Consider the following 25,582-nt stretch of genomic DNA (forward strand, 5'->3'; position numbering starts at 1 on the left):
AATTCAAGTGTTCACGCAACTCCAATTGTATTTGCAGTGCATTAGTGGTAATTGCTGACAACTTGCCTAGCTGAGGGTTTAGAAAGCGTTATTTAGTGCACTTGCTGTCGTAATTGCGACGTTTCCTTTGTCCAAAAAGCTACATGAAGTCTGAAGCCCAGGTGTGTGTTTGGTGTGTGTTTGGTGTGTGTTTATCACTCTCCAGAGTTGTTGCGTCTTCAGTGGCTCAGGCTGTGTCTCTGAAGCTCTGATCCCGTGATCCGTTCGTGGTACCGATGTGTCGTCCGTTCATGGGGTGAGACCCGAGCGTAAAAAAGACGGGTGCCCTGCAGCCGCAGTGTGTTTCATCTGTTTCCCTTTCTGATGTCTTCAAAGCCAAACTTGTCATAAACCAAACTGCGGCAGGTTGACGTCTTTACAGCGCCTGCTGCTCCTTTCATCACACACCTACTTCAGGAATTCCGAACCTTAGAGTTTCAGATTTACCATCCGACACACGACGGCATAATGATCTCAAAACTTTATTTTTTACAAAATCCACAGTTACACACAGCATTGTCCCATGTTCACAATGCTGGGACAATGCTGTGTCCCATGTTCACAATGCTGGGACAATGCTGTGTCCCATGTTCACAATGCTGGGACAATGCTGTGTCCCATGTTCACAATGCTGGGACAATGCTGTGTCCCATGTTCACAATGCTGGGACAATGCTGTGTCCCATGTTCACAATGCTGGGACAATGCTGTGTCCCATGTTCACAATGCTGGGACAATGCTGTGTCCCATGTTCACAATGCTGGGACAATGCTGTGTCCCATGTTCACAATGCTGGGACAATGCTGTGTCCCATGTTCACAATGCTGGGACAATGCTGTGTCCCATGTTCACAATGCTGGGACAATGCTGTGTCCCATGTTCACAATGCTGGGACAATGCTGTGTCCCATGTTCACAATGCTGGGACAATGCTGTGTCCCATGTTCACAATGCTGTGTCCCATGTTCACAATGCTGGGACAGTGCTGTGTCCCATGTTCACAATGCTGGGACAATGTGTGTCCCATGTTCACAATGCTGGGACAATGCTGTGTCCCATGTTCACAATGCTGGACAATGCTGTGTCCCATGTTCACAATGCTGGGACAATGCTGTGTCCCATGTTCACAATGCTGGGACAATGCTGTGTCCCATGTTCACAATGCTGGGACAATGCTGTGTCCCATGTTCACAATGCTGGGACAATGCTGTGTCCCATGTTCACAATGCTGGGACAATGCTGTGTCCGATGTGCACAAAGCTGGGACAATGCTGTGTCCCATGTCACAATGCTGGGACATTGCTGTGGTCCCCATGTTCACAATGCTGGGACAATGCTGTGTCCCATGTTCACAATGCTGGGACAATGCTGTGTCCCATGTTCACAATGCTGGGACAATGCTGTGTCCCATGTTCACAATGCTGTGTCCCATGTTCACAATGCTGGGACAATGCTGTGTCCCATGTTCACAATGCTGGGACAATGCTGTGTCCCATGTTCACAATGCTGGGACAATGCTGTGTCCCATGTTCACAATGCTGGGACAATGCTGTGTCCCATGTTCACAATGCTGGGACAATGCTGTGTCCCATGTTCACAATGCTGGGACAATGCTGTGTCCCATGTTCACAATGCTGGGACAATGCTGTGTCCCATGTTCCCTGTGTTTCCAACTGTTTCAGATAGAGCACATATTCCATATACGCTCCAGTCTTTCCCCCATATGCACCCTGTTCAATTTTCCAGTATTCCCAAAATTCCATCATTTCGCAGTATTTCCCATATGTACCGTTGTTCACATTCCCAATAGCCAGTGTATTCCCTGTTTTCCTTTTATCTTCAGTTGTCTCATTTTCATCTTTTTCTCCTTCCTCTTCATTTCCACCACATTCTCAATATCTAATTTCTTTTTCATTTTCTTCTTATTCCTCATAATCTTCAGTTTCCCAGTATTCCCAATATCCCACAGTCCTCCCCCATATTCCCAGTATTTATTTCCCTTTATTTCCTATATCATCCATGTTTCCTATTTATGACATCATCATATTTCTCCTCCTTTTTGCCCACATTCCTCACTTCCCTTTCTTCCTGTATTCTTTATGCCCCTTCTCCGTATTCCCTGTTCTCCCAATCCTGTACATCTCCCTCATATCCACAACACACTCACTGTTCTCCATGTTCCTCCCTGTGCTCAGCTGATGCCTCTGGATCTCCAGATCACGATTGGTGGACATTTTTTTTTTTATATATATATATATATGAAAAGGAAATCTATGAGATGAAGGTAGAAAAGACAGAATTTTTATTTCTTTATCCAGTTTCACCTTGAAATGATTCAATAATTAGATATTCGGTGGATTTTTTTTTTTTTTTAACCATATTTTCTTTTCCACGGCACAACAGATTTGCCTTTGTGGCTCAGTAAAGCACTGTAACACACACACACACACACACACACACACACACACACACACACACACACACACACACACACACTGAAAACTAATGGACCACTAACAATACCAAATTTGGTTGCCATGCCAACCCATTTTGCCTTGCGTGTAACTGCCACTGTTAATTGGCTCGTCAGTGAGGACATAATGTTTTGATTGCATGAGAAACACTTTGAGTGACGCTTTCAGACTCACCTTTCAGTTCCTGTGTGCTTTTTATTCTTCCTTTAACTTTTGTTCCCTTCATCACTAATACGAATAATCAGAGCGACATTTCAGTCTGGACATGTTTCTCCTATCAGCTTATTTTTAAATTAACACATCTTAATGTGAGACTCTCTCTCTCTCTCTCTCTCTCTCTCTCTCTCTCTCTCTCTCTCTCTCTCTCTCTCTCTCTCTCTCTCTCTCTCTCTCTCTCTCTCTGTCTCTCTCTCTCTCTGCCCCCCACCCCCTGTCCTGTCTCTCTCTCTCTCTCTGTCTCTCTCTCTCTCTCTATCTCTATCTCTATCTCTCTCTCTCTCTCTCTCTGTCTCTCTCTCTCTCTCTCTCTCTCTCTCTCTCTCTCTCTCTCTGTCTCTCTCTCTCTCTGCCCCCCACCCCCTGTCCTGTCTCTCTCTCTCTGTCTCTCTCTCTATCTCTCTCTCTCTCTCTCTGTCTCTCTCTCTCTCTGCCCCCCACCCCCTGTCCTGTCTCTCTCTCTCTCTCTGTCTCTCTCTCTCTCTCTCTCTCTCTCTCTCTCTCTCTCTCTCTCTGCTCCCCACCCCCTGCCCTCTCTCTCTCTCTCTCTCTCTCTCTCTCTCTCTCTCTCTCTCTCTCTCTCTCTCTCTCTCTCTCTCTCTCTGTCTCTCTCTCTCTCTCTCTGTCTCTCTCTCTCTCTCTCTCTCTGTCTCTCTCTCTCTCTCTCTCTCTCTGTCTCTCTCTCTCTCTCTGTCTCTCTCTCTCTCTCTCTGTCTCTCTCTCTCTCTCTCTCTCTCTGTCTCTCTCTCTCCGCCCCCCACCCCCTGCCCTCTCTCTCTCTCTCTCTCTCTCTCTCTCTCTCTCTCTGCCTCCCTGTCTCTTTCTTTATCTCTCTCTGTTTGTCTCTCTCTCTCAATCTCTTGCTCTCTGTCTTTCTTTCTCTTTCATTCTCTCTTTCTTTCTTTGTCTCTGTCTCTCCTTCTCTCTCTCTCTCTCTCTCTCTCTCTCTCTCTCTCTCTCTCTCTCTCTCTCTCTCTCTCTCTCTCTCTCTCTCTCTCTCTCTTTCTCCCCAGATTTATTTCCGCCTTTTGCATATTTTCCACATAATCCCAATATTCCCAGTATTCCCTAATTCTCATTTCCCCACATTCACCGTATTCCCCCCTCCATCTTCTTGTGTTCTTTACCCTTCCATAATCCCGGCAGTCCCCCAATTCCCTTATATTCTTCTTATTTCTTTCTAGTCCTAGTAATATTTCCCGTATTTCCTCCATCAGCAGTGTTTTTTTTTTTTTCTCCCCACATATTTGCAACTTTCCATATTCCTCGTTTCCCACATACTCCCTGTATTCCTCATATTCTTTAGAGTCTCCCATATTCCCATTACCAAAAGTGCTCGTTTTTTGTTTTGTTTTTCATCCCTACGCTTTAAGTCTACAGTACACTTACAGACAAGCGCTTTATTCTTATTTATTCAGTTGAGCCGTAAATTCATCAGTTTGTTCTCCAGCATTATGTCTGTTCTTCCCGGTGCAGGTGGGACAGAGGCAGAGTGTGTTAGTCACCGAGGAGTCCTTCGACACTCAGTACTACGTCGCACACAACAGATTCTACGAACAGGTAAGAATCTATTCCCGTTTATTTTTTATTTTTTAAAGGATGATGATAAACATTAAAACAATTAAAACAGCAGCGAGCGGCGGAGGACGAGACGCTCTGATCGTCTGTTCCACAGAATATCTACATACTGGACTTTAAATCTGAAATAACGGTTTCCGTCAAATTCCTAAAGGCTTACACTGAATTCTCTGGATACTGTTCAGTTCTTCCGATATCCAATGGGGCCATGATGCGTAGATCAATAAGATCTGATCCCCAAAACTCTAAGGGCCTTTTTACACCCGGTCACTTCATGTGTTGTCTCTGATCCGATAGCTATCTGATTTGTTAAAACTGTTCCATTTACATCAGGCCACATAAATGCTATATCGATCCGATCTTTCTGCTCCCGCCCAAAATGCTAATATATTTTACCTCATTTCCGGGGTAATTGAAACAGAACACGCTTTGGTGTATGCGCTTTTCAGAACGCGATCAAAAAGAAGACGGAAAAACTTGTTACGACGGTTATGCTACAAAAAACAGCATTTACTGTTTGTTTCTGGCGCGATGCACGACTCGTGAGTCACCTGCGAGTGACGTACTTCCGTTTGGGAGGAGTATAGCGCTGACGTATGTGGCTTGAACAACCACATGCATTTACACCTGTCCAGTTTCATCTGAAACGTGTCCCAGACCTCCTCCTGAAGCGGTTTGAGCGATCGGATTTATATCCATCTTGAAAACGTTTCAGAGGGCATTTAGACCTGGTCTTTTTACCCTCGGATAGCTATCGGATCACAGAAAACGCATGAAGTGACCAGGTGTAAAAAGCCCCCTAAATCAAACCCCATTAAGAACATTACAGCTTCCATTACAGTCCAGTAGAAACACAATAAATTAATCTCTTTATGACTCGAAGGAAAAGAAACAGTCACGAGATCTGAACTTCAGTCGCTCTGAAGCCAAGAGCACAGACAGGTAAAGTCAGGGAGTCACACACACACACACACACACACACACACAATCACACACACACCTGTCTGATCTCCCCACACTGCTGTGGGCGGTGTAGGGTGTGTGTAAGCGTGTGTACATTACATTCATGTGTTAAATCATCTTTCTTTTAACTGATAGCGAGAGAAAGAGAGAGGCTTTACACAAGCTCGTAGCCCGGGGACGCGAGAGCAGGAAGGCATCGCTGATCGCTTCCTTTTAAACACCACTTCAAACTTCAAACGTGACTGCTAACACACGGCTAAATGGATTTATTTGAAGATGTCTGAAAGGGAGTTTTTACAAGGCTGCGTTTGAAGCCATGTGCAGCAGGGCAGCGGGTTTTATTCTCATCTTTTCTTCTTCTTTTTTTTTTTTTGGTAAATAATAAAGAGAATGTGGCTCAAGGCTAACCGAGCGTTTGAACATTTTGTGGCTTTAGATGTCATTTATTTTCAGCAAATCTAAGTGTTTGATTAAAAACGTATCTTTCTCTCTCTCTCTCTCTCTCTCACACACACACACGCACACATACACACACATACAGGAACACACTGTCTGTATGTGTGTGTGTGTGTCTGTCTGTATTTGTGTGTTTGTATCTGTGTTTGTATCGGTGTGTGTGTTTATATCTGTGTGTGTCTGTATCTGTGTGTGTGTGCGTGTGTCTGTATCTGTGTGTGTCTGTATCTGTGTGTGTCTGTATCTGTGTGTGTCTGTATCTGTGTGTGTCTGTATCTGTGTGTGTGTCTGTATCTGTGTGTGTGTGCGTGTGTCTGTATCTGTGTGTGTCTGTATCTGTGTGTGTGTGTCTGTATCTGTGTGTGTGTGTCTGTATCTGTGTGTGTGTGCGTGTGTCTGTATCTGTGTGTGTGTCTGTATCTGTGTGTGTGTGCGTGTGTCTGTATCTGTGTGTGTGTGCGTGTGTCTGTATCTGTGTGTGTGTCTATATCTGTGTGTTTGTATCTGTCTGTTTGTATCTGTCTGTATCTGTGTGTGTCTGTATTTGTGTGTTTGTATCTGTGTGTTTGTATCTGTGTGTTTGTATCGGTGTGTGTGTTTATATCTGTGTGTGTCTGTATCTGTGTGTGTCTGTGTGTCTGTATCTGTGTGTGTCTGTGTGCGCGTGTGTCTATATGTGTGTGCGCGTGTGTCTGTATCTGTGTGTGTCTGTATCTGTGTGTGTGTGCGTGTGTCTGTATCTGTGTGTGTCTGTATCTGTGTGTGTCTGTATCTGTGTGTGTGTCTGTGTGTGCGTGTGTCTGTATCTGTGTGTGCGTGTGTCTGTATCTGTGTGTGCGCGTGTGTCTGTATCTGTGTGTGTGTGTCTGTACCTGTGTGTGTCTGTGTGTGCGTGTGTCTGTATCTGTGTGTGTGTGCGTGTGTCTGTATCTGTGTGTGTCTGTATCTGTGTGTCTGTATCTGTGTGTGTCTGTGTGTGCGTGTGTCTGTATCTGTGTGTGCGTGTGTCTGTATCTGTGTGTCTGTATCTGTGTGCGTGTGTCTGTATCTGTGTGTCTGTATCTGTGTGTCTGTATCTGTGTGCGTGTGTCTGTATCTGTGTGTGTGTGTGTGTCTGTATCTGTGTGTCTGTATCTGTGTGTGTGTGACTGTATCTGTGTGTCTGTATCTGTGTGTTTGTATCTGTCTGTATCTGTGTGTGCGTGTGTCTGTATCTGTGTGTGTGTGTCTGTATCTGTGTGTGTGTGTCTGTATCTGTGTGTTTGTATCTGTCTGTATCTGTGTGTGTGCGTGTGTCTGTATCTGTGTGTCTGTATCTGTGTGTGTGTGTCTGTATCTGTGTGTTTGTATCTGTCTGTATCTGTGTGTTTTTATCTGTCTGTATCTGTGTGTTTGTATCTGTGTGTGTGCGTGTGTCTGTATCTGTGTGCCTGTATCTGTGTGTGTGTGTCTGTATCTGTGTGTGTGTGCGTGTGTCTGTATCTGTGTGTGTGTGTCTGTATCTGTGTGTTTTTATCTGTCTGTATCTGTGTGTCTGTATCTGCGTGTTCCTGTGTGTGCGTGTGTCTGTATCTGTGTGTGTCTGTATCTGTGTGTGTCTGTATCTGTGTGTGTCTGTATCTGTGTCTGTGTGTGCGTGTGTCTGTATCTGTGTGTCTGTATCTGTGTGTGTGTGTCTGTATCTGTGTGTGTGTGCGTGTGTCTGTATCTGTGTGTGTGTCTGTATCTGTGTGTGTGTGTGCGTGTGTCTGTATCTGTGTGTGTGCGTGTGTCTGTATCTGTGTGTGTCTGTATCTGTGTGTGTGTCTATATCTGTGTGTTTGTATCTGTCTGTTTGTATCTGTCTGTATCTGTGTGTGTCTGTATTTGTGTGTTTGTATCTGTGTGTTTGTATCTGTGTGTTTGTATCGGTGTGTGTGTTTATATCTGTGTGTGTCTGTATCTGTGTGTGTCTGTGTGTCTGTATCTGTGTGTGTCTGTGTGCGCGTGTGTCTATATGTGTGTGCGCGTGTGTCTGTATCTGTGTGTGTCTGTATCTGTGTGTGTGTGCGTGTGTCTGTATCTGTGTGTGTCTGTATCTGTGTGTGTCTGTATCTGTGTGTGTGTCTGTGTGTGCGTGTGTCTGTATCTGTGTGTGCGTGTGTCTGTATCTGTGTGTGCGCGTGTGTCTGTATCTGTGTGTGTGTGTCTGTACCTGTGTGTGTCTGTGTGTGCGTGTGTCTGTATCTGTGTGTGTGTGCGTGTGTCTGTATCTGTGTGTGTCTGTATCTGTGTGTCTGTATCTGTGTGTGTCTGTGTGTGCGTGTGTCTGTATCTGTGTGTGCGTGTGTCTGTATCTGTGTGTCTGTATCTGTGTGTGTGTGCGTGTGTCTGTATCTGTGTGTGTCTGTATCTGTGTGTCTGTATCTGTGTGTGTCTGTGTGTGCGTGTGTCTGTATCTGTGTGTGCGTGTGTCTGTATCTGTGTGTCTGTATCTGTGTGCGTGTGTCTGTATCTGTGTGTCTGTATCTGTGTGTCTGTATCTGTGTGCGTGTGTCTGTATCTGTGTGTGTGTGTGTCTGTATCTGTGTGTCTGTATCTGTGTGTGTGTGACTGTATCTGTGTGTCTGTATCTGTGTGTTTGTATCTGTCTGTATCTGTGTGTGCGTGTGTCTGTATCTGTGTGTGTGTCTGTATCTGTGTGTGTGTGTCTGTATCTGTGTGTTTGTATCTGTCTGTATCTGTGTGTGTGCGTGTGTCTGTATCTGTGTGTCTGTATCTGTGTGTGTGTGTGTCTGTATCTGTGTGTTTGTATCTGTCTGTATCTGTGTGTTTTTATCTGTCTGTATCTGTGTGTTTGTATCTGTGTGTGTGCGTGTGTCTGTATCTGTGTGTCTGTATCTGTGTGTGTGTGTCTGTATCTGTGTGTGTGTGCGTGTGTCTGTATCTGTGTGTGTGTGTCTGTATCTGTGTGTTTGTATCTGTGTGTGTGCGTGTGTCTGTATCTGTGTGCCTGTATCTGTGTGTGTGTGTCTGTATCTGTGTGTGTGTGCGTGTGTCTGTATCTGTGTGTGTGTGTCTGTATCTGTGTGTTTTTATCTGTCTGTATCTGTGTGTCTGTATCTGTGTGTCTGTATCTGCGTGTTCCTGTGTGTGCGTGTGTCTGTATCTGTGTGTGTCTGTATCTGTGTCTGTGTGTGCGTGTGTCTGTATGTGTGTGCGTGTGTCTGTATCTGTGTATGTCTGTGTGTGTGTGTGTATCTGTGTGTCTGTGTCTGTGTGCGTGTGTCTATATCTGTGTGTGTGTATCTGTGTGTGTTGTGTAACAGTGTCACAGTTAGGAGTGTGGAGTTGATTATTTCCCTCTTGCTGCACGTCCTCCACTGTTTTATTCCTCTTTCTTTTCTCGTACTTTTTCTCCTTTTCTTGTTCCACTTAATGCTGTGGAATGTGTGTGATGTGAGTCAGCTCCTGTAGTCAGTTGTGTTCTAGCAGCTACACACCGTCTCTCCTTCAGCAGTCTCTCTTTATTGTCTCCTGAATGAATAAGACAACAAAGCGTCACATCATGTTAGAGCAGAAGAAACCCAGCCGAGGCTCTGCTCTGGTGTACGACCCCTAACCCCGGAGGGTCCGAGCAGAGCCACATGTAAGGAGCAAGAACTTTAACCCTTAACTGGATCCTGTCTCATTTCTGCCTGAATTAACTTGCCATTTGGATCAAACCCAAGAAAATCCACATAAACTGTAGGAAACAAGCGGCGTCTGCTCTTGTACCTTCTGTAGAGGTTTACAAAGAAATTCCTGCTCCTGAGAAACCTTTCTCCATCTTCTTCATGGTCAGTCACGTCCCAGAGGCCCAGGAGAGCCGAGTAGCTTTGACTCGTGCGATCAAGTCTGAGAAGAGAGGGAGAGAAGGAAGAAAAAAAAACAAAAACAAATGACAAAGCAAACGTGACAGCTGGCGTCTCAGATTAAACGCCTTCCCTCCAATCGATGGCTTTCGAGATGGGCTTTTGTTAGCTCCTATAATGGAGCGATCGATGGCGTGACCTCGGTGACCCGCCGAGCCGCACGGCCTTCCCTTCATCCCTGTCTTTATCTGGAGAAACAATCCAGTCTGCACTGAATGGAGTCGTCACGTGACTGGTTAAAGTCTGGAACTGTGTGAATCTGACCAGAACAGGACCAGGAGTCTTGTGTGTCAGTGCTGTGTGAAGGTTTTCTGTCACATCTGCAGGACAGAGATGTTTGTAGATGTTACAGGTGTATATTACGATGTGACACACACGCACACACACAGAGTTTGTGTACCCAAACTCACGTCTTGAATGTTTGTGGCGGTTTATTAAAAGCTTTCTTGTCTTCCTTCAGAAATCTCCTGAATAAGAGCTAAATTCCTTCAGATTAGAAAGTCTTTGACCATAAAGGCATAAAATAAAGTGTTTGCTGCGTGGCTTTAACGCGTGTCTTTGAGGTTGGGAAGTAGAATGTGGATGTAGAGCAGATAAAGAGGCGAGTGTACGGGTTTGAATAAGGCTGTCCTGCTTTCATTGAACAGCATCGATTGAGCTCGGCTCGTATCACTCTGGGCGTGAGGAGATCGATAACGCTTTAGTTCTGCTGGACACGCTGGAGATGTGGAAGAATGTGTGGAGCCCGAAGCGCTGAATAGATAAAGACTCACTGAGAGACAGAGTTGAAGGTTTTTCCCTTTAGTTACGCTGAGAGCACTGAATTTAACACTGTTACAAGCACACACACACACACACACACCTATAAGTGTGTTTTCTTATGTGTCTCATGGATATGGACCATTTGGTCGGATGGATAGATCGGTGTGATGGATGGATAGTCAGATTGGGTGGGTGGAATAGGTGGATGGATGGATGTGGGATGTATAGATAGATGGATTTGGGTGGGATGGATGAATGGGTAGATGACCAGAGGTATCGTTATCTATACAGAAAGTTGGACAGATGTGTTGACGTGTTCATTCTGTTCATAATCTGCATCAGGAGATGGAAGGCTGATGATATAGAGAGATTGGTTGGAAGAGCAGACGATAGATGGATGTGAGAAGAGATTAGAATCTGGATGGACACTGTTGATAGTCTGGATGGATGGATGGATGGATGTATGGATGGACGGATAGATAGAGGGCCATAAAGTCTCGAGACGGGTGTTTTTGGGTAATGGATTCTGATTTAATCTTTTTTCTTCTACAGGTTCTGGTTCCCAAAAAGCTGGAGTTTAAAGGGAAGATGATTAAAGTAGACATCTTTGAGGCAGGGAAACACTTCCTGCGAGGTCGTCCAGTGGAGGAGTCCACGGTCATCACGCCATCCATCAGCCGGCCGCTGGAGAAAGGAGAGATATCCGGCCTCGGTCAGGTCAGTGTGTCGTAAGCTGTTCTCTCGTTATCTCTCTCTCTCTCTCTCTCTCTCTCTCTCTCTCTCTCTCTCTCTCTCTCTCTCTCTCTCTCTCTCTCTATGTCTCACACACACACACACACACATATACACACACACAGGGCCACTCCTCCGTGGGTTGTAGTTGCCTAACTAGTGAACTAGATCTCACTAGAGCTCGTCTTTTACACTCCATTACTCTCTCCATAAAACCACAACACTCCTCCCTCGCTCTATTGCTCATATCACATTTCAAAGAGAAGAATAGGGTACTGCTTGAGACAGGGCTGGTTCTTCGATGATGCTGATGATGATGATGATGGTGTAATTTTTCCAGCAGTCAGTTGTTCTGAATAGAAGAATAAAAGTTTAACTCAATGCAAACCAACACCAAATTTTAACCAGTCAGCAGTTGTCTCTACTTGTCGGTCTATTCAGGACAATAGTTTCTGAGGATTTAGGATTAAACCTGAGGATTAAGGATTGGGATAAAGTTATGATTAGGGTTTAGACCTGGACCTTTTATTAAACAGTTACCGTTAGAGACTGAGGTCCGGAGGTTTAGCGTCAGGAGAGTTTAGAGCTGAATTAAACAGACTGAACACTGAGAGCTGTAAACACCACTCGTCTGTCACTCTGTCCACTCACAGAGCAGATTCTCTTCTTCCCTTCTGAGGGAATAAAGGAAGGGAAGAAGGGTGCTGTTAAAGCGGTGCTAGCGCGAGGTGGAGAAATTAGCGCTGTTCCCTGAGTGATGCTGCTCGTCTATGCTGAGTCTCTCTCTGACACGGCCGGCCATAAAAGCTGATGAAGTGTGAAATTAAAATGTGTATCACATTCTGGTGCATCATTTCAATGTCCCCTGTGTGTGTGTGTGTGTGTGTGTTTGTGTCTCTGTCTGTCTGTCTGTCCCTCATCCTCCCCGAAAAATAACACACAAGCTATAGATAAGCCATCGGAATGAAAAATAGTGCCAGTTAAGCCAGCCATGTAATTCCCAAATCACTCATGTGATCCTGTCTCACTCACACACACACACACACACACACACATTACACCTACAACACACTCACAAAATACTGATGAGGAGTTTGGCCTAATGTTTTCTTTTTGTTATAAACAGTCACTTATATTTAAATGAATGCTAAAGTGGCTAAAAGTAAGTGGAAGCCAGTAGCCACCAGTTAGCATGACTCCATGCACATAACAACGAATCAGTCACCGAAAGCACAGTTTGCGAAACAAATCTTTATGAATCACGACTCATGAATTATATTTGAGTCATAATTCTATGAATCTTTATCAGTCAACTCTTAGATTTATGATTTATTTAATTATCTGAAAAAAAAAACGACTTTATATATCAGGACATGAATAGTATGAATGAGAGAAGCCTGTGAATCGTGAGTCTTCTGAATCTTCTGAATCTGAGTCTTTTATCAGTCACAAGGCTTTATGAATAATTTAAATTACACTCCTTTATGAATCACGAGTCTATGAACCATTTGATTAGTGATGCTTCACATAACTTTGAATCATATGATTTAGTCTAAATACATGGTCTAGGTTATATTCATGAGTCTATGAATCGCATGAATCACTTTATGAACCCTTTATGAATTATGAGTCTTTATGAATTCCACAAGTCTGTTATGTTTCTGAATTATAAGCTGATTACTCTATCAATCGTAACGGGAATCATATGAATCGTCAACATTAATGAATCAGTTTGATAGTTTACAGCGACTAGAAAGATTCATTAGTCCGTTTTATTGCCCGTATGCTAAAGCTGTTATTTGATGCTAATGTAATGAGAGATGTCAAGAAATTGCAAAAGTACCGAAGTTAGAAAATAAAAGCTTCTTTTAAAGCGTTGTGTAGCAGGTGGTCGCTGACAGAGCAATGAGCTCAGAGACATGACCTTCAGTCTGAGAGTCTGGGGGTCCATCAGGAGCCTGTGTGAGGTTCTGCGGCAGGTTTCAGGTGTAAACACATGAAACCTGAGCCGTGTTTGTGAAGCGTTTAAGCAAACCGCAGAGCGATGCGTTCCTCTGTGTGTGTGTGTGTGTGTGTGTACTGATTTCCCCCCTCCCCTCTCGTTTCATGACCCCAGGTGTCACCGTTTACTTTCCCCCAGCACATGGGTTTGTTTATTTATTAATGTATTTATTCCCGCTCACGCTTAATTAGAGGTGTTAATTGCATGTTAATCAGCGGGTCAGCGAGGACTAATTGGCTCTCCCTGAAGATCGCGGCGTTTTGTCGCATTTATTTATTTTCCCTTGTTTCCATGCAAATTATACGTAACGAATTAAGGAGATGTTTTTAATAAGCCTGTAGAGAGACGTCCATCAGTCTGCAGCACTCCATCTGATTCAATGCAGGAAATGTTAGTGACAAGTCTGTCACTCAGATCAATAAATAAATAAATAAATAAATAAATAAATAAATAAATAAATAAAATATGAAGTGTTTTCAACATGTGCCCTTTCCAGACAGGCAGGCAGACAGACAGACAGTAAGCATCGGGAAGATATGGAGAGAGAGAGAGCGAGAGAGAGAGAGAGAGATCCATTATTTCCTGAACCTGATCTCTATATTAGCATCACTGAACAGGTCGTGCCCAGTTCCTTCCGCCTTCCTTTTTTTTCTCCATTTTTCTCTTTGTATAAAGAGGCAGAAGCTCATTAGTGTGTTTGTGGCCTGTACTGAACTTCCTGACACCGAGAGAGTGAATACAACCTCGAATAATCACATCTATTCAGAGAGAGAGAGAGAGAGAGAGAGAGAGAGAGAGAGAGAACCCTGTTGCTAAATGTGTGTGTGTCTGTTTGTCTGTCTGTCTGTGTGTGTATATGTGTCTCTGTCTGTGTGTGTGTGTGTGCATGTGTCTCTGTCTGTGTGTGTGTGTCTCTGTCTGTCTGTCTGTGTGTGTGTGTCAATGTATGTCTGTCTGTTTGTGTGTGTGTGTGTGTGTGTGTGTGTGTGTGTGTGTGTGCATGTGTCTCTGTCTGTGTGTGTGTGTATGTGTCTGTCTGTTTGTGTGTGTGTGTGTGTGTGCATGTGTCTCTGTCTGTCTGTGTGTGTGCATGTGTCTCTGTCTGTCTGTCTGTCTGTGTGTGTGTGTGTGTGTGTGTGTGTGTATGTGTGTCTGTCTGTCTGTCTGTGTGTGTGTGTATGTGTCTCTGTCTGTCTGTCTGTGTGTGTGTGTGTGCATGTGTCTCTGTCTGTCTGTGTGTGTGTGTGTGTGTGTGTGTGTATGTGTCTCTGTCTGTCTGTGTGTGTGTGTGTGTGTGTGTGTATGTGTCTCTGTCTGTCTGTCTGTGTGTGTGTGTATGTGTCTCTGTCTGTCTGTTTGTGTGTATGTGTGTGTGTGTGTGCATGTGTCTCTGTCTGTGTGTGTGTGTGTATGTGTCTCTGTCTGTCTGTTTGTGTGTGTGTGTGTCTCTGTCTGTCTGTTTGTGTGTGTGGGGGTGTGTGTGTGTGTGTGTGTGTGTGTGTGTGTGCACCTGCGCTCTCATACGTTCCTAAGGCTTTTCAGCAGCTGACTCGACTTGCCCGCACACAGTTCTTAGCCCACGACACAACAGTGTGTGTGGTGTGTTATTAAGGCTCAGCACACACACTGAAAATGTTGTTCTTTACTGCTGTTCTTATGCCTGGAACATGGGAGAGCTTAATTACACCTGTGTTTGTGCACGTGTTTGTGTGTGTGTGTGTTTATATACAGATGTATTTCAATTCCTTTGCATCATTGACGTCGTGTCCCTCTCGCTCAGGCACACACACACACACACACACACAATCTGCAACAAGACTAATCTGCGCCGCAGGGGAGCTTCCAGCGCTCAGTATTAGCGCTCGCCTGCATTTACATCTAATACCATGTCACCAGCTTCCCAAAAATATAACACCACCAACACACACACACACATGCGCGCGATGCAACTCTTACAGTGTGTTGCTTTGAGGTTGCGTTATCTGACAGGGAAAAGAGTCTGTTTCTAAGCGTGTTGTAGATAAACGATATCTCTCATCCTCTTTTTCCTGGATCTCTGTCGTTTTTATTAATTTCTCTTTTATGCCAAACTGCTGCTGGTGGCTTCTGGATTCTTATTGGTCACCTATTGTTTCTATAGTAACCCTTTTGTGTAAGGAAGGAGTCTCCAGGCTCAGTGAAGCCACGACTTGAAGCTTTCCGAAATCTTCAGAACAGACGAGTTTAGACTCTTTCTTTTTGTTCTTATTAGTGCGGAGCGAGAGAATAAAGAGAGGATTCTGGGGGACTGAGTGTTTATAGGAACTTGTTCAGTACGCTCCACGTCAGAAGCTGTAACTATAAACGGATAAAAAGTCAAAGTCATTCTTTAATAAACAAAGGGAGGGTGTGTGTGTGTGTGTGTGTGTGTTTGTTGTATCTTAGACGTTGTGATGTACTGTATATTGAAAGTGTGCATAAATTATTTACAGCCGTTATACAGGTTACACTTCTATCTTTGTCTTTCTGTTTCTCCTGCTATAGACTCCATTCTGTCCCTCTCTCCCTTCTGTCTGTCTGTCTCTGTCTGTGTGTTTGTCCTTCTTTAACTGGACTGTCTCACTCTGTCTTACTCTTTTTCACTTGCTCACACTGTGCCCCAATCTGTCTCTCTCTCTCTCTCTCTCTCTCTCTGTCTCTCTCTGTCTCTCTCTCTCTCTCTCTCTCTGTCTCTCTCTCTCTCTCTCTCTCTCTCTCTCTGTCTCTCTCTCTCCTCTCTCTGTCTCTTTGGAGACTCCTGTGACTTTTCCTCCTGAGAGTTCATCCTCGTCATGTCTCACAGCAGTTTGCTTTGGCTTCTCTGATTACTTCATTCTGGCTTCTGATTGGCTGACGATCAGGAGTAGGATCAGTGGGACGATGATGTCGTTCGTGTCCTTGATCTCTGTTGACCTGCAGCGCAGAGACACGACTCTGTGAGGCGTTGTGTGTGTGTGCGTGCTGTAGTGTTGTTGCTTTGTGATACAGACATGGATCAATAAGCCGTCTGGACACAAATATCCGCCTAACTGTCACTCCTACTCACACTAATCAATGAGAGAGAGAGAGAGAGACAGAGCGAGAGAGAGAGACAGAGAGAGAGAGAGACTGAGAGAGAGAGACAGAGAGAGAGAGAGATGAAAGAGAGAGAGATGCCCTAACCTCTTGGTTCTCAGTAGGCTCTTCAGCAGCTCTTTGGTCTGATTTTTGTCCTCAGGTTGTGGGGCAGTTCTACTGTACTGTTCAGGTTTGTCCTGTAGCGCAGCCTTGTGTAGTCACTGCTGGAACTCACCGATGACCTGCACTGAATTTGTAGTTAGGCTTCAGGTTGTAGGTCAGTGTGATTTATGATTCCCCTCCAGCTGCAGTCCCATCAGAGTCTGTGAGCATCCACTTCATTCGTCTTTCAGTTTTTCACTCTTAAAACATCAAGCTGATTTTCCTCCGCTTATTTTTTCATCATTTATTAATCATTTGGGGGTAAAACTGAACGGAGTGTATCATTAGCGGCTAGCTAGTAACATGAAGTAACGAGAAGGGAGAGAAAAAAAAAACAACAGAATCCAAAACAAACCTCATTTGTAAAGTTCTCCAAGTAATTCTGAGCTTTTCGCGATGAAGTTGTTCTGGAATTACTTCCTGCTCTAGTGTTCAGTGATGCGTCTGAACGGAGATAGCGGCCGTCTAACGGCTGCAGTAAATAAAACAAATATCCGTCGGTGACTTTAATGAACTCTGCAGGTTACTCGGTGCTCTCCTGTGAAGCAGACAGTGTTCTACAGCCTTACTGCTGGAAGGAAAGCGGTGAGATGTATAATTCCTCTTTATCAGCTCCCCTGCTGCTCCATTATACTATTACTGAAGTGGGAATTGCCCTCCTGCTCTCCTGCCCCGCTGCACTCCTGCCCCCTGACCAGACGAGTCTGTTTTGTCATGCAGAAACATGGACTTCTCGCTGATCAATAGTTTTTTTTTTCCGCTCTTCTCTACAAGTGCGTGTAAGACCCTGTGGATCGTGATGCTGCTGTGTTGAAGAGCCTGAGGACAAAAAAGCTTCCTGCACTCAGTGATGATGATGATGATGATGATGATGATGATGATGATGATATCATCACCAAAAAGTGTAGAATCATGCAGCATTGAGAGGAAGACTGGGGACACCTGTGGTTGGCCTTGAAGATAAGATACAAGACAATGGCTTCAACTCGGTCTCATCAACTGGATCAATAATGCGTGCAGGACCGTGTGGTGGACCAGGACGTGGAAGATGTGGAATGTTTAGCCACATTATTGGCCTTGTGTCATGTCCATTTTGTTGTAGCGAGAAATTGATTTCTAATTCATCTTCTTCATTTTGTTCTTTTTTTTTTTTTTTTACTTTCTTCCTCCCTCCCATGTCCTTCCCCTCTCTTTCATCAATTCTACCGTCGTATCAATTCCAGCAGACCTGGAGGGTCTCAGCAGGCTTGAAAGTGTCTTAGAAAAAAAAGACTTTGTAGCCAAGAGCGTCTATGGGTGGAAGGAGAAGAATTAGAGAGAGATGAAAACGAGGCAGAGTGGAGAGAGAGACAGAGAGAGAGATGAAAACGAGGCAGAGTGGAGAGAGAGAGAGACAGAGAGAGAGAGAGAGAGAGAGAGAGAGAGAGAGAGAGATGAAAACGAAGCAGAGTGGAGAGAGAGACAGAGAGAGAGAGATGAAAACGAGGCAGAGTGGAGAGAGAGAGAGAGAGAGAGAGAGAGAGAGAGAGATGAAAACGAAGCAGAGTGGAGAGAGAGACAGAGAGAGAGAGATGAAAACGAGGCAGAGTGGAGAGAGAGAGATGAAAACGAGGCAGAGTGGAGAGAGAGACAGAGAGAGAGATGAAAACGAGGCAGAGTGGAGAGAGAGAGAGAGCGAGAGAGAGATGAAAACGAGGCAGAGTGGAGAGAGAGAGAGAGAGAGAGAGAGAGAGAGAGAGATGAAAACGAGGCAGAGTAGAGAGAGAGAGAGAGATGAAAACGAGGCAGAGTGGCACGAGACAGATAGATAGATAGATAGATAGATAGATAGATAGATAGATAGATAGATAGATAGATAGATAGATAGATTTTTAAGAGCGGATCAGATGGATTTAGATATCGGAGACCTTCCCTTCAGACACGCTTCCTTCGGCCAATTGACAAATGAGACCTTCTGAGACCTTTAAAGGTTGGTTTAAACGTCTCTGTGTTATCTTCTAATAACTGTATTTAATGTCCACCAGACGGTCAGGGCGTCAGAAGTCCACCTTGACTTTGTCTCTGGCTCCTGACCTTGTTCCAGTGCAGATATGCAGTGACCATCAGCTCAGCAAGCTCCTGCTGCAGATCTCCACCTGCTGCCCCAGTGTGGGTGAAACATTCAGATTGATCCTCTGTCAGTAATGCTGATGGAGACGGACCCCTCCTTTTCCCACACTATAAATGAAAGTATTATGGGGTCGTGTCGTGGCCGTCCTGCGAGGAGATGCCTCTCCATTACGCTGTTCGTTTTAAACGAGACTTTAATGACTTAACGCATTAAAGGAGATCAGAGTCCCGACGCTTTATCTGGCCTCACAAAAGCCACGGGTCGTTTATGTCAGGGGCAGGTGATGGATTGTACCTCATCTAAACCGAGAGCAGTGTGTTGGACAAGCTGGTGAAGATATCAAGATCTGACAAATGTTCTTTTTATCTTGGTCTCGGGGTCAAACTGGATTTCTGGGCTTGATCCCATGGACCCACTGACGGTTCTGTCCCAGTCCATATTATTAGATTGGAAGCAGAAATAAAACTCAGAAACAAACCAGAGATTAGGATGGAACCCTGGCAGCGATACCCAGCATACACACCCTCACTCACACCCTCACACACACACACACACACACACACACTGTCCACTCAAGAGCAGCAACAGTCCAATAACACCATGTCCACTGACCCATTTTCTGATTAGATTTTACTTTATATTGCCAGACCTGGCAACCCTCTACTGAGATTTCACTCAAAACATAACCAGTCTCTTATCTCTCCAATAAAACACCACACGACCCGGTCAACCTGTCAGTCTGGAATCGTTTGACCTCTCAGCCGAAACCACCGGGAAGCCCCACCCCCTTCCACCAACCCATCTCTTGACTAGACTCTTGCTTTCATAAGTCATCAATATAAAAATAAAATCAGTGAGACCTGATTAACATTAGACACACGTTTGTGTTGTTTTGTCTGGTTTTTTTTAACCGAAAGAAAAAAACCTGCTAAGAAAACATTAAGTTTACAGATGATGATGATGATGATGATGATGATGATGTTCTGAATTATGTAAGGAAATAAAGCCGGTGTTGTGTTTTCTGGTTATTAGAATGTAAAACGTAGAATGCAAGTGTTGATTTATATCATGATAAATGCATTCCTTTGGTAATGATGATGATGATGATGATGATGATGAAGGCTTAGTTAATCCCCTCATGCACGCGAGTGTTCAAGGTAAAGCTTAGATGTACATTCTCCTTCTTTTCTTCTGATTTCTTTGTATTTTTGTCTTTCACAGCGTCTGAAAGCTGCGAGTCGGAGCAGCATCCCTGCGTCCCTGATGCCCTCAGCAGCTCTGACTGGCTGCTGGAGGAACCTGGATGGTCAAAGTGTCACGCTGCTCTCAGTAGGACTGGCTCTGCTGGCTGCTCTAGTGCTTTTCATCTTTGAGAAACTTCACTGAAACGCAGCCTGGCGTATTTTGCGTAGCGAGCGCGTGAACGACTCGGTCTGCCAAACACCGCGTGTCTGCTGAGCGTCTGAGAGTCGAGTTCAAACCGTGGCCATGTGCTTCATGAGCTTTTGAGCGTGCTGAAATAACAGAGGACGAACCAAAGGATTTTAGTGTGTATTGTTAAGTTCTCCTTTGACACAGAAAGGATTCTGAACCTTTTTCAACTCCATTCAATTAGCAGAAGCTTTTTTTTTCTTCTTCGTAGAAGGCACACATTTTAGAAATGAAGCTACAAGGACATCCTGAAAACACCATTCATGTCTGTTTTGGTTTTTATTTTATTTATTTTCTTTTGCTTTTAAAGTCAACGTGTATTTTTATTTTAATTTTTTTTCCTCTTCATCTGAAGTGTTTTTTTTTTTTGTCTCCATCAACCTTATTAAACCAAACTCCACACTCTCGTCTCTGCCTTCTGGAATGTTCATTTTAGTGAAATGTAACTTGTGCGTTTTTTTTGTTTAGTTGTTTTTACACTGGTGCATTTCTCATAATCTCATAATCCAGTTAACCTGATTGAGTCGGATCAGTTTAGGTGACGGCTCTGTTATGTTTACGGATAGATTTAAATATTTCCGTGATCTCGTGAATTGCTCTGGAATGATGCAACAACAATGACAAACAAATTTAAAATAAATACAGATAACCGTCATGACCACATTCCTAATGGATTTTGCTTCAGCGGGAAACTGTGGAGGTTCTCCAGTGTCCTTTTACAACTAGAGGATTATGCTTGCTGAGAACATCAAGAACATCAGTCACCATATGACAATATTTAACAAAGCTATCCTACTGGATCAGTGGTGGCACCAAATGAAATGAAACTGCACACAATACACAACTGTTCTGTTTCAATCCTCCTGGCCTGAACTTCCCCTACCTTGGCCTATGGAGGTGCTGGGATCCAATCAGACCAGTGGAGAAGAACCTGGAAAAGGTCAAGTTTTGAGGAGATCCAGTTCTTTCTCCTGATTAGATTATGAGTTAATGATTAGATCTCGTCAGACCTCATAACTCTTGCGCTCACTGTCGGTGTTGCATCACTGGGGGTTTGTGTTGAAGAGAAATGACCCGTGGGATTTTTTTAGGCAAAGCAAAAAAAAAACGTTGAGTTGTTTGGACCCTTGAGGTACTGTAAATGAGGTAAGTGTGAAAACTTCTGTGACTTGAGTCTCAGGCTCAATCACGCTGCCCCACAACAACAAGTTTAGAATACTAACTCCAACAAAATTTTGTTTTAAAGCAAATTGTGTCGAGTGTGTGTGTGTGAGTGTGTGTGTGAGCCATTTTTACTGCAAACACTGGGAAAGGGATGGAGGAATAACATAATAGATTGCTTCACATGTTTGGGATGTCGTGAGAGTGGAACATCTGATAAAACACAGCAAACAAGACTGAATGGTGGTGACTCTCGGTTTTTTCTTTCAAAAACTGAATTATTAATCTTGCACCGAAATCTATGCTCATGTCTGTCTCTCGCTTTGGGATTGGATCTCTGGAGGAACCTCAGGACTTCCTTTTGTCAAAGAGTCTCACCTGGAACCTTCAGTGTCCCTGATCTCCATCCACAAGGATGGTGTGAAATGGCACGAGGGAAACCTGGCTGGGAAAATTCAGGAAGTACTTGATGTGTGGGATTTCCCTGATTTTAGCAAGTCTTTGTAAAGGAGACTTGAGTGTTGATTGCAGACAGAGCTGGAGATGATAAAGCTCCTCTCTGACAGGCTACACTTTGCTCTCTTATGCCTCATGTCCATATTTAATGACTGATTAGACCCTGCACGCTTGTTTGCTTCTGAACGATGGTGTGTCACATCCAAGGCCTCCAGCCATGTTGTCAATTAATTTTAAACAAACAATTTTCCCTTGTTGCCAGTCAGCGCACGGAGAATCCTGCATCTTTCCAGGGGTCCACTCCCCTCCACTTCCCCCTGCTGCGCTGCTGAGATTGCTGTTTAATTGGCAGCTTTGCAAAAAAAAATAAAATACACGCAGGGACAGATTGACGGGTCAATGTCAGCGTGCACGCGAATATAAAAACGCTATTTGTTCTGGGTAAACACTGCGAAAGGGGAATTGTTGTGGAGCGCGAGGGCGGCTCGAGCGTTTATTGCTGCTGAGGAAGATTCACATACATCATACATTATGCATCAAGTGAGACAGAGACTGGCCTAAACAAAACAAAAGAAAACAAAACCCTGAGGCTGTGAGATCTGGAGATGAACCCAAATCTCCAGTGCTGCCAAGCGGCCGGTTGATTGGAGGTGCTGAAAGTTCACTCCTGCAGATAGTGTTGTGTGGAGAGCTTCTGTCACAGCCCTCAGGGATATGAAGCTGATGAACAAAGCTGGCTTCTCAGCTCTGGGCACGACATTTTCAGGCTTTATCACCCAGGGTTTTGCTTTAGACTAAATGAAAAGTGTGTGTATATGAAGACAGCTGTAATAAATGGTCATGGATGAGCTCAGGTCAACCCTGGAGATCAAGGCCAAGGGAAAAAAAAAAACAGGTTCTTCAATACAAACGGCAACCAGCCAAAAGGGAGACGCAAAAGCAAACGTCGAACATGTAAAGGCAAGAAACACAAACGCACCGGTGGGAAAAGCTTCCTGTTTTCTCTCATCTGGAAACAGAATGGCTTCATCGATAACGTCAATAACATTGAACTCCGTGAAGCTGAAGTCTGATGAAGCGAGCGCTGTTAGGAAAAGAGAACCGGTCCGAGCTTTCCCCGAACTCTGGGGTTTGTTGACTCAGATCGTTTACAGGTTGGATGAGTTTTCAGGAGAAAGTCATATGGGACAGTTGAATTGGTCTTGATGTTTCGATGTAGATGTCAATGAAAGGACCTGATCTCTATTTGGCAAAGAATTGCTTGGAAAGGAAGGAGAGTCAGGATCGTGACAGAGGAGCCTCAGTCGCATCGACTCGCCACACAGAAATGTTGCTTTCTGAAGCGTCCCCCAGTCACGTGTTGCTTTCTGTCTGTTCCTGTGTGTGTGTCTGCAGTGGATGGCTATCTAGGGAAATGTCCTGGCAGCGATGTGCCTACAGTGATGTTTAGAGACTCTCTCCTCTTTATCTTAGCTCCTGCACACTCCTTCGATGTCACTGTGCACTCTGGGGACTGCAGGATGTGTTGAACACACACAAGGATGGACAGATGGACACATCTGTCTGTCTGCTTGTCTGTCTGTGCTTGGACTGACTGATGAATAACTGCTCGTTTGAATTAAAAACGTTTACAAGACTGGAAATCAAGAGCCAGGCCCAAGAGGTCCAGATCCTGCTGTAGGTCTCTCCATTACTTCACACTCCATTATAGTAGTGTGTTTCTATGGTAACAGCTTGTACACAAGATGCTCCACATAAACAGATGTTTTTGTCACATTTATGGAAGCAGTCTCTCTGTATGTATGTCTCTATTTTATGAATGATTAATTATAGCTGCTGTAACATAAATGAGAGCAGGACTTCAACCAAATGTAACTATAAACGGATAAAAATGTATTCGAGTTGACGTATTCCTTGTCGTCATGGTAACAATGTCAGGTAGGTGGGAGGATGATCAGGATCATCAGCCTGGGTTTATTCCCTGATCTGGAGCTTCAGCCTCGCTCTGTGTTACTGTATGTAATCAGTGGAGCGTGTGAGTGAAGCGCCGCTACGCCTCTGTAAAGCTACGCTGTCTAATTAGCGCTGACACGAGGCCCCGGCGGCTCTCGGTTCGCCGTCCCGCTCCGGCCTAATGACCAACAACGCAGACTAATTGAAGATAAGTTCCACCATTTGCTTTGCTGTAACGACGTTACGAGGACATAATGGGGGGTAAAATGAAATGGCGAGCGAAGACGGATCGGCGTCTGCGTTTCAGAGAGATCGTGAGGGATAATTGCATCTGCCTGTATGACGCTTCCGCTTTGTCTGATTAGCATTTAACTGGGAGGGAAAACAAACGAGCGCTGCGGGACTGGTCCAGATGAATCGGGAGCGAGTTCTAGTTTATAAGTAGAGCGAGTGGAACTTGATCTATATTCTAACGGGATTAGGTTCACGTGAGGAGGTGGAACGGAATCAGCAGCAGTCGTTTATAATCCTGTCTGAATTCGTCATGTCAACAATTCGCTCATAAAGATGTGAGCTTACGTTGTCTGTTTTGTTGTAGTAATATGCTTCAAGAAGCAATCAATGCTCCCTGGAGGATTCTAAAGAAAGTTCCAGAGTTCCTGAAGACATCATCTGGTCATGTGACCTGTGGAATACACATGGAGTGAAGCCACACTCACTACAGGGATGGATGGATGAGATGGATGGATGTTTCCAGGTTCCCTGATGGTTGTTCCATGTTCTCTACCTGTTCCTATCCACCAGTGCTCCTGTGAGATCTTTGAGCTCTGTGTGTTCGTTATTAATTAACCCACTTCTCACCTTTTCGATGAACTTTGTGAAAACAGAAGACAGAACAAAAAGAGAAACGAAGAAGAACAAACAGGAAAAGAAGAGAGGAAGTTGAACCTGTCCTGCTGAGATGTTTTGTCATGTGTTGTGGCACTGTTCCTCGAGTCTCTTGACATCTTATGTGAATTTAACGTCAGCGTCAGCGCTGCAGCTCTGCCTCCATCTCCTTCTCCTTCTCACAGGAACCCAGCGTCTATTCCAAGATAGAAAGAACAAAAAATAAAAAGTATGGATGATATAGTTCAGCGCTGTCAGGAGTTACCCACAATGCTCCGGTGCTGCTGGATGGCGACGCACTTACTTTATTTCAGATTGAAATTAAAGTGTGATGTGTGTGATGGAGTAACACCAAGCTGTCGGAATGATGATGTTTATCTCTCGCCGTCACAAGAGCAAACAATAAATAAATAAACTGTGTGTGTGTGTGTGTGTGTGTGTGTGTGTGTGTGTGCTATCGTGATGATGCAGCGTAAAGTGAATGATCCTCTTTTTTCCCCCGGACGGAAAGCGTTTCTAGGTCGCAGTATATTTAATGAAGGATATCTCAGGATTTCAGAGTCTGCCGAGGACGAAGCTTTCTCGCTGAAAAGGATTCATTTCCATTTTCCCGCCTCGAGTTTATCGAGTCAGACAAAAGCAGCCGAGGAAAATGACAGAACCCTTTTCATCAAAAACACACACACACACACACACACTCCTAAGGCTCAGAGCTGTATGGTTTTTAACGACAAGCTTTGCTGCTTCTCAGGGAATAAAGATGACGTTATTTTTAACACAAATTAGCTCCAGAGATGAAGACTGACTCAAAATGTTCATCTAAAAGTGTTATGTGTGTAATATTTAGGACAGTGTTGCATTTTCTCCCACACAAATTTAATAATTAAAAGATAAATGAATAATTAAAAAAATACTTGTTTTCCAAATAAATGACTAAACAATAAAAGGGTAAAAAAAAATGATAGAAATAATAAACTCTTTTGGATAAATGTCTTTTAATTTTTTTTTTTTTTTTTATTTAATTAAACTTTCAAATTTTTTTTTTTTTTTTTAGTATTTTTTTTTTCCATTATTGTGTAAAGTTCCTGTTTCAGCTCTACACACTCGTTCCATCACCAGTTTTTTTTTTCTAATAAGATGATAAGAACAAAACTGAAACTGGAGACTCTTTCTGTAAATGTTACATGAATTTAAAATAAGTCTCTTTACGGAAATTTGCAGGCTGTGAGTGTG

At 44.0% G+C, this 25,582-nt stretch overlaps 2 protein-coding genes across 2 annotated transcripts in view; one reads left to right on the top strand and one right to left on the bottom strand.

Moving 5' to 3' along the window:
- Positions 1-20,298, top strand: part of cdkal1 (CDK5 regulatory subunit associated protein 1-like 1) — a 198,514-nt gene extending 178,216 nt beyond the window's left edge. Inside the window, exons 13-15 of the mRNA XM_060871015.1 lie at positions 4,204-4,287; positions 10,932-11,096; positions 19,682-20,298. Coding sequence (XP_060726998.1) covers positions 4,204-4,287; positions 10,932-11,096; positions 19,682-19,846 — 414 coding nt within the window. The 3' untranslated portion in view covers positions 19,847-20,298. The remainder of the gene's footprint in view (positions 1-4,203; positions 4,288-10,931; positions 11,097-19,681) is intronic.
- On the bottom strand, positions 2,805-3,761 carry LOC132845358 (octapeptide-repeat protein T2-like). The gene is given in 1 exon segment (XM_060869313.1): positions 2,805-3,761. A coding segment is annotated over 1 exon segment (957 nt).
- Positions 20,299-25,582: the final 5,284 nt, after the last annotated feature.

This window comes from Tachysurus vachellii, chromosome 5, assembly GCF_030014155.1.
Source record: "Tachysurus vachellii isolate PV-2020 chromosome 5, HZAU_Pvac_v1, whole genome shotgun sequence".
Lineage (NCBI taxonomy): Eukaryota > Metazoa > Chordata > Actinopteri > Siluriformes > Bagridae > Tachysurus > Tachysurus vachellii.